At 45.6% G+C, this 12,278-nt stretch overlaps 2 protein-coding genes and 1 long non-coding RNA gene across 3 annotated transcripts; 2 read left to right on the top strand and 1 right to left on the bottom strand.

Moving 5' to 3' along the window:
• Positions 1 to 544: 544 nt before the first annotated feature.
• PTGES2 (prostaglandin E synthase 2) lies at positions 545 to 8,373 on the bottom strand. The gene is made up of 7 exons (XM_039321528.1): positions 8,111 to 8,373; positions 6,867 to 7,064; positions 5,771 to 5,826; positions 5,049 to 5,198; positions 4,063 to 4,263; positions 2,838 to 2,955; positions 545 to 2,361 (listed from the first exon to the last, which is right to left on the bottom strand). The coding sequence occupies exons 1-7, from the start codon at positions 8,345 to 8,347 to the stop codon at positions 2,221 to 2,223; spliced, it is 1,101 nt and encodes a 366-aa protein (XP_039177462.1). The 5' UTR covers positions 8,348 to 8,373; the 3' UTR covers positions 545 to 2,220.
• Positions 8,374 to 9,892: 1,519 nt separating this feature from the next.
• Positions 9,893 to 11,128, top strand: BBLN (bublin coiled coil protein). The gene is made up of 2 exons (XM_039321557.1): positions 9,893 to 10,071; positions 10,850 to 11,128. The coding sequence occupies exons 1-2, from the start codon at positions 9,978 to 9,980 to the stop codon at positions 11,032 to 11,034; spliced, it is 279 nt and encodes a 92-aa protein (XP_039177491.1). The 5' UTR covers positions 9,893 to 9,977; the 3' UTR covers positions 11,035 to 11,128.
• A 395-nt stretch (positions 11,129 to 11,523) lies between these two features.
• Positions 11,524 to 12,276, top strand: LOC120298139. The gene is made up of 2 exons (XR_005553959.1): positions 11,524 to 11,566; positions 11,696 to 12,276. It is a non-coding gene; the product is annotated as an uncharacterized LOC120298139 (long non-coding RNA).
• Positions 12,277 to 12,278: the final 2 nt, after the last annotated feature.

Here is a 12,278-nt window from a genome sequence, read left to right on the forward strand (position 1 = left end):
GTCTAGGAAGGAGGAAAAGGATGCCAGCAAGCCCAATCCCTGAGGAAAGGGAAGCAGTCACTATAGGTGCTTAAAGCTGAAGTCTTAGATATTCAAAGGGCCAGAGAGAAGCTGTTGGGAGGACCACAAAGAGAACTTTAGGTTGCTCCACTAATTCTGACTCAGAGCTGAAGTCCTAGAATTGGAGGGTCAGAGAACAAGGACCACTGGAGGACCAGAAGGGGAGCTTTAGGAAACCACTATGGTTCAGTCTCTGGCTGAGAGCTGAAGTCCCACACCCAAGGCCAGAGACCCTGGAGGACCAGAGAGAGAACTTTAGGGAACCACCCCTAATTCAGCCTCTGGTTTAAGAGCTGAAACAAGGACCAGAAGGAAAACTTTACTTTGGGGAAGCCTTAATTGGCCAAGAGAGCTTTTGAAGTCCCTCCCCTTAAATGCCTCTGCATTATTTCCATGAACTAGATTGGCCAACTCTTCCCCTTAAATCCCATTCTTTCCTCTAAAAGTTTTTAGTGAAATAAAAGTGTCACACACTAAGAAAATGTACATTTGTCCCTTCTTTTTATATTAATGAGTGCAAGTGGGAAGAATGTGGCATTTCACACCCAGTAACATACTTGGGAGTTTTTCTAAAGGAGGGGAAAAGCTAAAAAAAAAAAAAAAAAATAACCATTTCTGGATCAGCCCATGAATCTACAAACTTATACAAAAGGTTCCTTGTTATTAGTGTCCTTATAAAAATTTACATTATTTCCCTCTGGCTGCTCGCACACAATAGTGTCCTTCAGAGCAGCCATAAAGCTCATTATGAGACTTGCCTCCAGAAAATATTTAGGTGTGTATTTCACAGCAGGATTTTGCAGTAAGAAATAATACCAAGTCGCAGCAGCAAAAAAACAAACCCATTTTATTCTAACTTTTGCTTTCCTGAGCTGGAAGACCTTGGTGAAGGTTTTGCCTCCTAAGCTGAACATCACACAGGTTTAGGATCACTCAGAAAAAGGCCAAGCTTTTTTGCCTCCAACTCTGCCTCTCAAAAGGGCAGATCAAAAACCCAGTTGGAGAAATTAAGTCCATACTGGTTATTTTATACACAAAGCAATCACTCATTTGACCTCAATTTACTTCTCAAATGTGATGCTTGAGGCAAGGATGGTAAGCAAAGAATCGTTTCTTTAAAACCACCAAAAGGAACACCTTGGGGACTGCTAGGTAAATGCAAACCTTTCTGACCAAAACAACATTTAATTTCACAAGAATCATTTTAGTTGGCATTTAAATATGTCTATACCCCTCTTCTAAAACTCTGAAACGTACGAGCGATATCAATGTGGCAGGTTATTTCATTCGTGAACCAGCTCCCTTGTCATATCACAGCCACAGGAAAGAAATTTATGGGCTAAAACAGTGCACAGGAATCACACTTGAGCTAGTCTGCTACTTTTTAAGTTTAGCTAAATCTGAGTTTTGGCATAAGATTCCGAGGGCAAGATCTTATGATCCTTTTCCCTAACCGTCTGCTCCCAATTTCCTATCTGAATTTGAATAAAGATGTTTCTCCAAATAACACTATCAAAACCGTGCAGTAGTATCATTCTAAAAGCATCGTATGGGCCTATCATCGCCACTAAGCAACTCTAAGCAACTCAGAGGCCTCTAAAACAAAAAATTGCAATTTGGAGAGAAAACCTGCCCGCCATGCAAGCCAATCCTGATTTAACAGGCACCCCAGAATATATAACCGTTAAAACCGAACGCGAGAAAGAAGCATTTCCTTTCATAAGCCGGTACCGAAATCCTAAAAAGTTAAACCCGGGCTGAAGTAAATTCAGCTGGCTTGCAACGAGGCAGCGTCAGGACCATTCAAAATGTTTCCTGCCTGGAGCAGAAGCAGCTTCGTAGGAGCGTCCAAGCATTTCCTTCCTTCCATCCAGGCTGAATTTCGTGCTTTTGGAAGTGTCCAGGAAAGATGCCTACAAGCTGCCTTTAACTCAAAACCCGGCCTCCAAAGAACTCAGCCTCCTCTTGGCGCTTTGCAGGCTTCCCTAAAAATCAGAATAAATCCATATCTCCATTCTGCTGCTTGAGATTCGCCAGGGACTGTGATTTAAGTTCTATTCCGGTGCCCCTTTGGTGCCCGTCCGGTCCAATGCGCAGAACTACACTGCTTTAAATCGAATCGGCTTTTCCTAGGCGAGGCAAATTCTCAGTCCCTGAGACTCAGCACTGGGCACAGTTAGCCATCTCCCCCTGCCCGATGGCATCCTCCATGCGGTGGTACCAAGGCTGAACCTTGGTGTGCACCATCACGTCGTCAAAAGCCTCCAGGCCTTCCATCACCCGTAGGACCCCGTAGACCGCCTGGGTGGAGAAAATAAAAAAAAAGCCAAAATCAGCAGTGAAGGCACGGAGCCGTCCTTTGAATAGAAAAAGAAGGACTTTGAAATGAAGGTGACATGACAGTGGGGTTCCAATATTTGAGGGGCTGCCCCAAAGAAGAGGGGGGGTTCAACTTATTTTCCAAAGCACCAGAAAGCAAGACAAGAAACAACGGATGGCAACTAATCAAGGAGAGAATCAGCCTGGAATTAAGGAGAAACTTCCTAACAGTGAGAACAATGAACCAGTGGAACAGCTTGCCACCAGAGGTTGTAGGTGCTCCACCACTGGAAGTTTTTAAGAAGAGATTGGACAGCTATTTGTCTGGAATGGTACAGGGTTTCCTGCCTGAGCAGCAGGTTGGACTAGAAGACCTCCAAGGTCCCTTCCCACTCTATTGTGATTGATTGATTGATTGAAATGGTCTAGGGTCTAGAAGACATGGCCTCGTCGCTTACCAAATCGGCGAGGTTCGGCTGCTCTCCTCCCATGAACTTCCTGTTTTTGCCAACAGCCTTCAGCCAATCTTCAACCGCTTCGTACAAGTCTTGTCGGACATCGTCCCGCATATGGTGCCTGGATTGAAAGCAAGTACAGTTAATTGGTTCCAGGAGGCGCGAGCAGTAGCCAAAACAATGAGAACCACACGATCCCCCCCCCCATAAGGAATAAGGTAGTGTGTCACAAGGCAGCCAACAGCAACACATTCTAACTTGCACATCAAATACCAAAGAAATGATGAGTACCAGGACAAAGTTTTCATATCAAAATGCATGTTTAAGTACCAAATTCGATGAGTTTCAAAGCAGTTGAGCACCAAGGTACCACTGCATCTGTGTGAAGAATTTCATCTATCTATCTATCTATCTATCTATCTATCTATCTATCTATCTATCTATCTATCTATCTCACCAGCTTTTAAGACTTGTGGACTTCAACCATTGTAAAGTTGTTTAAACAGGGACTTAGAATCAAAATCATATAAAGTATTAGTATCGCTTTATAAAACCCTACTAAGGCCACACCTGGAATACTGCAGGCAATTTTGGTCAGCATACGACAAGAAAGATGTTTGGAAAAAGTTCAGAGAAAAGCAACTAAGACGATTAAAGGACTGGAGACTAAAACATAGGAAATACGGCTGCAGGATTTGGGAATGGCCAGTCTAGAGAACAGAAGAAATAGGGGAGACATGATAGCAGTCTTCCAAAGAAGAGGGGGGCAAATTATTCTCCAAAGCACCTGAAGGCAGGACAAGAAGCAACGGATGGAAACTAACCAAGGAGAGAAGCAACCTGGAACTAAGAAGACATTTCCTGACAGTGAGAACAATTAACCAGTGGAACAGCTTGCCACCAGAAGTTGTGGATGCTCCATCACTCGAGGTTTTTAAGAAGAGACCGGACACCATTTGTCTGAGATGGTATGGGATCTTCTGCTGGAGCTGGGGGCTGGACTAGAAGACCTCCAAGGTCCCTTCCAGCTCTATTCTAGTCTAACTCCCAGAATTCCCCAGCTATGAATTCTGGGACTTGAAGTCCACAGGTCTTAGTGGTCAAGTCAGACAATACTGATCTGCAGTGTACAGAAGAGTGTACACACACACACACACACACACACACACACACACACACACACACGAGTCCGACCTGGGCATGCAGAAGCATCAGGAAAAGCACCCACCTTTTCTTCAACCTCTTGCTTACGAAGAACATGGCGGCCGCCCCCACGTATTTGGCAAAAAACCCTTCCACTAGGCCAAACTTCCCTTCCCGCACGATGTAGTCGAAGGAGGCCAAGGCTTCTCCCGGCGTGCGGTAAACGTTGGGAGAGATCAAGTGGACCAGCCGATCGTCCACCCACTTCCGCCATTTCATTTCCTCCCTGGAGGGGGGAAAAAGCAGGGAGATAGTCCCCCTGGATGGGTGAGGGGGCAAGCAGGAAGGAGAGACCCCCACCCAGCCCTTCCTAAGATATGGTTGTTAAGGGAACATGGGAAGGACAAGAAACAACGGTTGGAAACTGACCAAAGAGAGAAGCAACCTGGAATTAAGGAGAAACTTCCTGACAGTGAGAACAATTAACCAGTGGAACAGCTTGCCACCAGAAATCGTGGGCGCTGGAGATTTTTAAGAAGAGGCTAGACAGATGGTATAGTTTCTCCTGTTTGGGCATGGGGCTGGACTAGAAGACCTCCAAGGTCCCTTCCAGCTCTATTCTATTCTATTCCTATTATTTCTATTTCTATTCTATTCTAATTATTGCATTCTGCATTCTATTCTGTTCTCTCTATTTCTATTCTATTCTATTCCTCATTCCATTCCATTCCTTATTCTATTCCATTCCTTATTCTATTCTATTCTATTCTATTCCCTATTCTATTCTATTCCTTATTCTATTCAATTCCTTGTTTTATTCCATTCCATTCCATTCTTATTGTTCTATTCTATTCTATTCTATTCTATTCTATTCTATTCTATTCTATTCTATTCTATTCTATTCTATTCTATTCTATTCTCTCTATATTCTGTTCCATTCCATTCCATTCCCAGGGTGGTTTAGAGTTAGCAATGGTTCTTGCAGATTTTGCTTCTCCCTCTCTCCATAACTTTTGCAACAGGTTCTCCCCAAACCTCTCTCCCCCCCCCCCGTCCTCCAGCAAGACCCACTTCCTGACTTCCTCGACCGGATAAATGCAGAGGGCCTCCTTGTTGTTCAGCATCAACCAATATTTGTTCCCAAAGTCAGCCACCTCCTTCCCTTCGCTGTTGATGGCTTTTATAGACGGGTAGTACGATGCAATTTCTTCCAAGCTCTTCCTAGAAAAAAAGAGAATTACATCACCGTCAACACAGGCTCGGGGGTTTTTTTCTCTCTCTTCCCAATCACGGTCGAAAGATTAAAACGAAGCGGCATTCCATGTGCAGAGATGGACAGATTAACTATGAGGTTGAAAGACAAAGAAGATACAGACTACTATCAAATTTGGAATTTATTTTATTCTTGGTTAGAGAAAAGAATGGATTAGGAATTGAACATGTATTAGCTTAGCAAACTCCAGAAAACTTATTGATTGGAAAAATTAACATATGTTGATGAGAGAAAAAAAAATTAATAAAAATAAATAAAAATCTAATACACAAAATAAATAAATAAAACGAAACGGCATTCCGATCGTATTAAAAACTGTGCTGAAACCCATCAAGAAATAGCCAACAAACGCGTCATCTTTCTGTTAAAACACTTTTATACTGCAAACATCACACAGGACAATCCCTCCCAGCCATATCCGCATTTGGTGGAAAGAGAATAAGAGGCAAAGAATGGAAGGATTTCCCCTCCTCTCCCTAAAAACAAAACAAAAAAAAAAGGCAGAAAAACTGTCTTTTACCTGGATATAAGGTGGCTTTTAATGGCGCTGATGATCACGGAAGAGTCATTCAGTTGCTGGAAAAAAAGAAAATAACGGTAAGCATCAATAAACCAGAATATAAAACCTCTTTCTCGATGCTTATCTCAGCTTTAATGCTTTAATGCCCCCGTGGCTTTATTTGTTTAAAGGTCGCTTGATGAAATGTGGAAAAAAACGTAATAAGAGCTGGATTTCTTTGGAGGTTCTCAGTCATCCAGTATCCAAAGGTGCTTTTTTTTTCACGAGGCCACTGGACCTCTTTGTTTTTCTCTGAAGACGTTTCGCTTCTCCTCCAAGAAGCTTCTTCAGCTCTGACTGGATGGTGGGGGATGGAAGGATTTATACTCCTATATATTTATATTCCTGTCTGCAAGGCGTATCAATCCTTCCATTTCCCCACCATCCAGTCAGAGCTGAAGAAGCTTCTGGGAGAAGAAGCGAAATGTCTTCAGACGAAAAGATGGAAGTCCAGTGGCGTCTTGGGGGGGGGGGGGAAGCATCTTTGGGATACAAAAAGCTGCTGACATGAAATCACCCAGATAATCTGGATTTAGGAGAAATTTCCTAACAGAACGATTCATCCACATAAGTAGTCAGTTTAGTGTCCGTTCAAAGTTACAACGGGACTGAAGAAACTCACTTAAATGTTTCACTTTACGCTCTATTGTGGTCGTAAATTGAGGACTACCTGGAGGATGTCTTTCCTCCAGAATTTGTGGGTGTTCCATCATTGGAGGCTTTTAAGAAGAGACTGGACAATTGTTCAGATAATTGAGCGGGGGGGGGGGGTTGGACTAGATGACCTCCCAGATCCCTTCCAACTCTGTTCTTCTGTTAAAATAATCTGGTTAAGGACCAGGCAGCCCTTTGTGCAAAAAAAAAAAAACAAAAAAAAAACCCACCCCACAATGCATTTGCCTCTATCACATGGGATAAAAACCGTAATCAGTACTCAATCCTATTTATCCGGTCAATCGAGGACAGCCAAATTTAATTCATGAACCCGGGTGAAATAAATAAGCACAACATTTACACAGCAGTCCCTAAACGTGGACCGGCCAGCTGAGAAACTCACCAGAGTGCTGCCCGTATCGATGACCAGAATGGGGACTTTCCTGTAGGAGGAAAACTTGATTTCTTTCCGCATGACCGGGTTCACCTCCACAATGTCATAAGGCAGCTGGTGATAATCCAGGAAAGCTCGGACTTTGCTGCAGAACGGACAGGTTTTATACTGGTAGAGCGTCAGATGGAGACGGCCCTCTGGCAGGATCTAGAAGGGAATTCAACACACACAGCTTCGGGCTATTTGCTGGCAATTCTCCCCGAATGAAAACAACAACAAAATCAACCTACATAGTTTCTTCCCTATTCAAACCTAAAAAAACTGCCCAAAACTCTTTGAGGAATTCTCTGCTTTTGCAAAAGGCAAGAAAATAATAATAATAATAATAATAACAACAACAATAACAATAATAGCAGCTGCTGATGGCAACCCGTGGCAACCATTAGTGCCAGCCAATTTGAATGTTCCGTTGACTGAGGTTCACGTCTAATGAATAAAAGATAATAATAGTAGTAAGTAGTCATAATAACAACTTTGTCACTTTGAATGTACACCAATTGGCACGCATCAAAATGTGATTGCAAATCTGCAGGTTCTGATCAGGTTGGCATCCAAATTCTATTGACTGTGTTGTTTCTCTGTTCATAAATGTGTGTATATGTATCATCATCATCATCGTTATTATTATTATTTTGGTCATGTTTATGCAATGTATATTGGAGGCGGTTCCCCTCGGAGAACTGTCTGCAACCAAATCTCCTTTTAATGCATTAAAGTACATTTAGAGCGACAATAAAGTTATTACATTCTATTTCCATTCTATCAGGGTTTCTCATCCCGTACCAGCTTTTAGCCCGGTGGATTTCAACTCCCAGAATTCCTCCGCCAGCATGCACGGGAATTCTGGGAGTTGAAGTACATGCAGCTTAAAGGGGCCCAGCAATTTATTTATTTATTTAAGGAACTTTGGAATGATTTTGAGGAGCCAAGCCCCCAGCGGCAGCTGCTGGGTGGGGGTGGGGGGGACCGGGGGGGTAGGAAGAGACGAGGTTGCAAGCTTGCAAGGTGAAGCCCCACCCACCCAGCCTTCCCTCCTCAAGGACCCAGGAGGCGCACCACCCCGCTGCGCCCCATGGGAGTTGCAATCCCCCCCCGATGGGTATTGCAATGGTTGCAATTGCAGAATTGCAACGGTCCCACCCATCCACCCCCCCCCAGTGCACATCTGTCCGCCCTCCTCTTCCTCGCTTTACCAGGTCCCGCTGATGCTCTGCCAGCTGTTCCTGGGCTCCGAAGCGGCGGCGCAGCGTCCGGCCGGTGCCCAGCGCGGCTCCCAAGGCGAAGGCGGCCCCCAGCAAGACCCTGGGGGGCGGCCAGCTCCAGACTCGCCCGGGGCTCCCGGAGGAGGAAGAGAAGCCAGCCCGGGGCAGCCGCCACGCGCTCCGACCCAGGCCGGCCCAGCCGCTGCACGCAAGCCGCGCCAACGCCATCTTCGCCTTTTTGCAAAAGAGGGAGGCGGGCGGGCGCCTGGGGGAAGCTTTGCAAGCAATGCCATCACTTCCCACACACCCCTTCCTGCTAGAGGCAGGCAAGCGCCCGGCTCGCGGAAATTGCAACCTGGACACGCGTTGCATTCTCACGTGAAGGGCGCCCGATTGCTGGAGTCTTCTGTTTTTTTGGGGGGGGGGCTAATGCAAGGCGTGCTCTGCCTATACGCCCCCCCTCCCTTCGCTAGGTCGACGCTTCCGCCTTTTGCACGGGTGTGCCAAGCCTTGTGAACGTGGGAACGCGGCCGCTTGGAGAGCGAAGCTGGCGTGGGGGGTGGGGGTGGAGGAGGGGGTGACGCTTGCCCTGCCAGCGGGTTGTGCAAAGAGCCTGGAAGGAGGAGACACCCCCCCCCTTTGATTTTTTTTTAAAAAATGATTTTTTTTTTCCTTTCTATTTTTATTTTTTGGGGTTTGAGTCTACCGTCTGCAACCCTGGATGCAAATCGCCCGCCCGCCTCCTTTCAGACCGGCGGCCCTGCTTTAGAACCGTAAACTTTTTAAGGCAACGAAGGGGCGGGGCTTCTTAAAGGCGCAGGCGTTGACCTTCCCGGGAGGTGAATTGCTCGTCAATTTCACCGCCCTTCTAAAAAGGGTCAATGATGAACCTTTATTCATAAAAAAAGTGTGTGTGTAAATAAATCTTTTGTTTCTTGGGTGCTTCCTCCCTAAATTAATCCCCCCCCTTGCCCCCCAATAAATTCTGGCTATTGATGATTCTGCAACCATTGATTACTATGAATGCAAATTAAGGCGTGGCTGCCTTTAATGTTAAATTGACGGCTTTGATTTAAGAATGGATTAATATTAAATAATTTATAATAGTTGAATAATAATAGTAGCTCTAGCATCCAGATTGCACAGGGCTGGAAAAAATGAGAATATTGCCATCAGAGGAAGAAGCGATGAGAAAAAATACCTGGACTGCGCTGAGAGGGACAAATTAACAAAAGAGATAAAAGAAAAGAAAGACACAGCGTGCTATATAACATGGAACAAGTGGTACGACTGGTGGGAGACTAGAAATAATAAGAGGAGAATAAATGTGGAAAGGTCAAAAGTGAAAATGTGTGTATAAGAATTAATAATAATAATAATATGAATTGTTCTCAGGAAGAAGTAGAATATGAAGGAAGGAAAATGTAAATAAGCAACAAGGGGGCAATAAGGACAAATATTTTAAAGAAGAATAAGGGGGGAAATGTAAATAATGGAAGATTACTGTTATGTATGTTATGTTATGCAATTAACAACAACAACTGTTATGTAATTACTGTTTAAAAAAGGGAGGAGTATATACTGTGTGTGTGTGTGTGTGTGTGTGTTATATTTGGCTTTGTTTTGTTGGTTAAAAATAATAACAATTTTTTTAAAAAAAAAATAGCTTTAGCATCTTTGGGAAAGTCCTGGGGTAGGGGCGGGGCTTAGCTGAGGGGGCGGGGCTAGGCCGCCAGCTGCTCTCAGCGTTCCATCCTGGAAGCGGGGGGCGTGGCCTGGCCCTTTGAAACATTGTTTCCGCGTTCCATCCGGGAAAGTGGGAGGCGTGGCTTATAAGCTGGCTCTTACTCAAGCCGCTATGTCCGGACCGAACGGGGAACCGCAGCTCCATCTGGGGCGGGGCGGCCAGGAGGAGGAAGAGGAGCAGGAGGAAGGCGGCTTCGGGGAGGCAGGTAACCTTGAGATCCCTTTGCAAAGGGCAGATCTCCCCACCCCCAGCGGATCCCTCTCTTTGGGGGTGGGGATCTTCCTTTGCTTTCTTCCCCCAGGGTCGCTGAGGATCAAGCTGGGTGTGTGTGGTGGTGGTGGTGGTGGTGGGGCTTGAAAAGGGATCTTATGGGTGATCCCTGCAAGGAGAAAGCCAGCAGATCCAAGGCACCGGGCCCAGAAAGCATCTCTCTGCACAGCGTGATCCTTTATCGTTTTTGTGGCAGATAGGGGGTAAATGGGATTAATACGTGAATGAATAATAGGTGGGTCTCTGCCTTTTCAAGCTGTGAATATGTGTGTGTGTGTGTGTGTGTGTGTGTGTGTATGTTTGTTTAGCCCAGTGGTTCTCAACCTTTTTTATGCTGCGACCCCCAACCGGTAAGAGAACAACCAAGCTCAGAGAGCACCAAGGACACCTACAGTCTTTTTCTCCTTCCCTTCCTTCCTTCCTCTTCTTCTCCTCCTCCTCCTCCATCCTTCTTCTTCCTCCTCCTCCTCCTCCCCCTCCTTTCCAGACCCTACTCCCTTCTAGCACTGATGATGTTCCCTAGTTGGGTCATGAAACGTCTGCAAGAGAACCACCAAGCTCAGAGAGCACCAAGGACCCCTCATGTCAACCCTGGGCTACACCTATTCTCCTTGATTAACTAAAAGTTGTTAATGGACAGGGAGAAGGGTGGATTACCTCCGGGATCTCTTTTGAAAGGACTTTTGCTTCTTTTTTTCTCCCCTCCCGAGCAGAATACGCTGCCATCAACCTCATGCTGGACCAAATCAACTCCTGCCTGGATCATTTGGAGGAGAAAAACGACCACCTCAACACTCAGCTGAAGGAACTGCTGGAATCGAACCGTCAAACCCGTCTGGAGTTCCAGCAGCAGCTCGGCCGGGAAGGGGACTCCGGGAAAGGCCAGCCGGATTCTTAAGGGTCCAAAAATCAAACTTGGGGCTTCAAAAGCCTGCAGCTCTGTGGCTGACGAGTCACACGGCTGGCGGATTCTCTGAAATCCGGCTTTTTAAGAAAAATTTAATCGGCGTCTCCTGGTTGAGTTTGCAGAGAGCCACACGCTGTAAATCTTGCTCGTGTTTCTAAAAAAGGAGCTTTTAATAAAGGAGTGTGGTTGTGAGAATTGTCATCGGGAGAGGTAGGGGAGTGTTTGACACACATCATTTCATTTCGTGACCCTGGAAAGTGAACAATGGCGGTGAGAAAACTGACTTGTCACTCTTACGACCGTTGCTGCATCCCCAGGGTGACGTGGTCAAAATTCACACGCTGGGCGATTCGTATTTATGACGTTCACGGCGTCCCTGTGGTCATGTGATCACAATTCAGACTCGTATTTATGACGGTCACAGCGTCCCTCTTGTCACGTGATCACAATTCAGACACTGGGCAACTGACTCGTATTTATGACGGTCGCAGCATCCCTCTTGTCACGTGATCACAATTCAGATGTTGGGCAAGTGACTCGTATTTATGATGGTCGCAGCGTCCCTCTTGTCACGTGATCACAATTCAGACGCTGGGTAAATGACTCGTATTTATGACGGTCGCATCCCTCTTGTCACGTGATCACAATTCAGGTTGGGCAAGTGACTCGTATTTATGATGGTCGCAGCGTCCCTCTTGTCACGTGATCACAATTCAGACGCTGGGTAAATGACTCGTATGTATGACACGGTCGCAGCTCCTGGGGCCATTGCAAACTTTAGACAAAGTCAATGGGGGAATCCAGGTTCATTTAAGGACCAGATTATTAATTTAACAACTGCAGAGATTCCCTTGACAACTGTGGCAAGACAGGTCGTAAAATGAGTCAAACTCTCTTAACCCGTCTCTCTTAGCAAGAGACATTTTGGCCTCTGTTGTGGTGACAAGTCCTGTAATGGCCAGCCCCAAAACCCCTCTTATTTGGATAACGGGATAGAATTCTAGCATTACTGTGAGCGAGCTTAGATTAAACCAGGATGGGTCTGATGAAAAGACCAACATTCCAGGGCCAAACAGGCTACGTTTTGCCCCGGAATGTTTGCCAAATGTTTGTTCTTTAACCATGGTTGAACTCTCCTGCCTGAACCAGTGGCATAAACCCCGGAAACCGTTTTTTTCCCATTAACGTTGTTAGATCGTGGTCACTGATTAAACGACGGAACGCTGTGCAAAATG

Source organism: Crotalus tigris, unplaced genomic scaffold (genome assembly GCF_016545835.1).
Source record: "Crotalus tigris isolate CLP2741 ecotype Arizona unplaced genomic scaffold, ASM1654583v1 scf7180000023746.1698619, whole genome shotgun sequence".
Lineage (NCBI taxonomy): Eukaryota > Metazoa > Chordata > Lepidosauria > Squamata > Viperidae > Crotalus > Crotalus tigris.

What these genes read in the sequence shown, in the direction of transcription:
- PTGES2 (XM_039321528.1), bottom strand. Translation starts at nt 8,347, where the DNA reads ATGGCGTTGGCGCGGCTTGCGTGCAGCGGCTGGGCCGGCCTGGGTCGG. An exon ending in CAGAGCATCAGCGGGACCTG is followed by an intron (nt 7,065 to 8,110) that starts GTAAAGCGAGGA and finishes ATTCCCTTCTAG; the next exon opens with ATCCTGCCAGAGGGCCGTCT. An exon ending in AGCCGAACCTCGCCGATTTG is followed by an intron (nt 2,362 to 2,837) that starts GTAAGCGACGAG and finishes TTCTCCACCCAG; the next exon opens with GCGGTCTACGGGGTCCTACG.
- BBLN (XM_039321557.1), top strand. Translation starts at nt 9,978, where the DNA reads ATGTCCGGACCGAACGGGGAACCGCAGCTCCATCTGGGGCGGGGCGGC. An exon ending in AGGCGGCTTCGGGGAGGCAG is followed by an intron (nt 10,072 to 10,849) that starts GTAACCTTGAGA and finishes CCTCCCGAGCAG; the next exon opens with AATACGCTGCCATCAACCTC.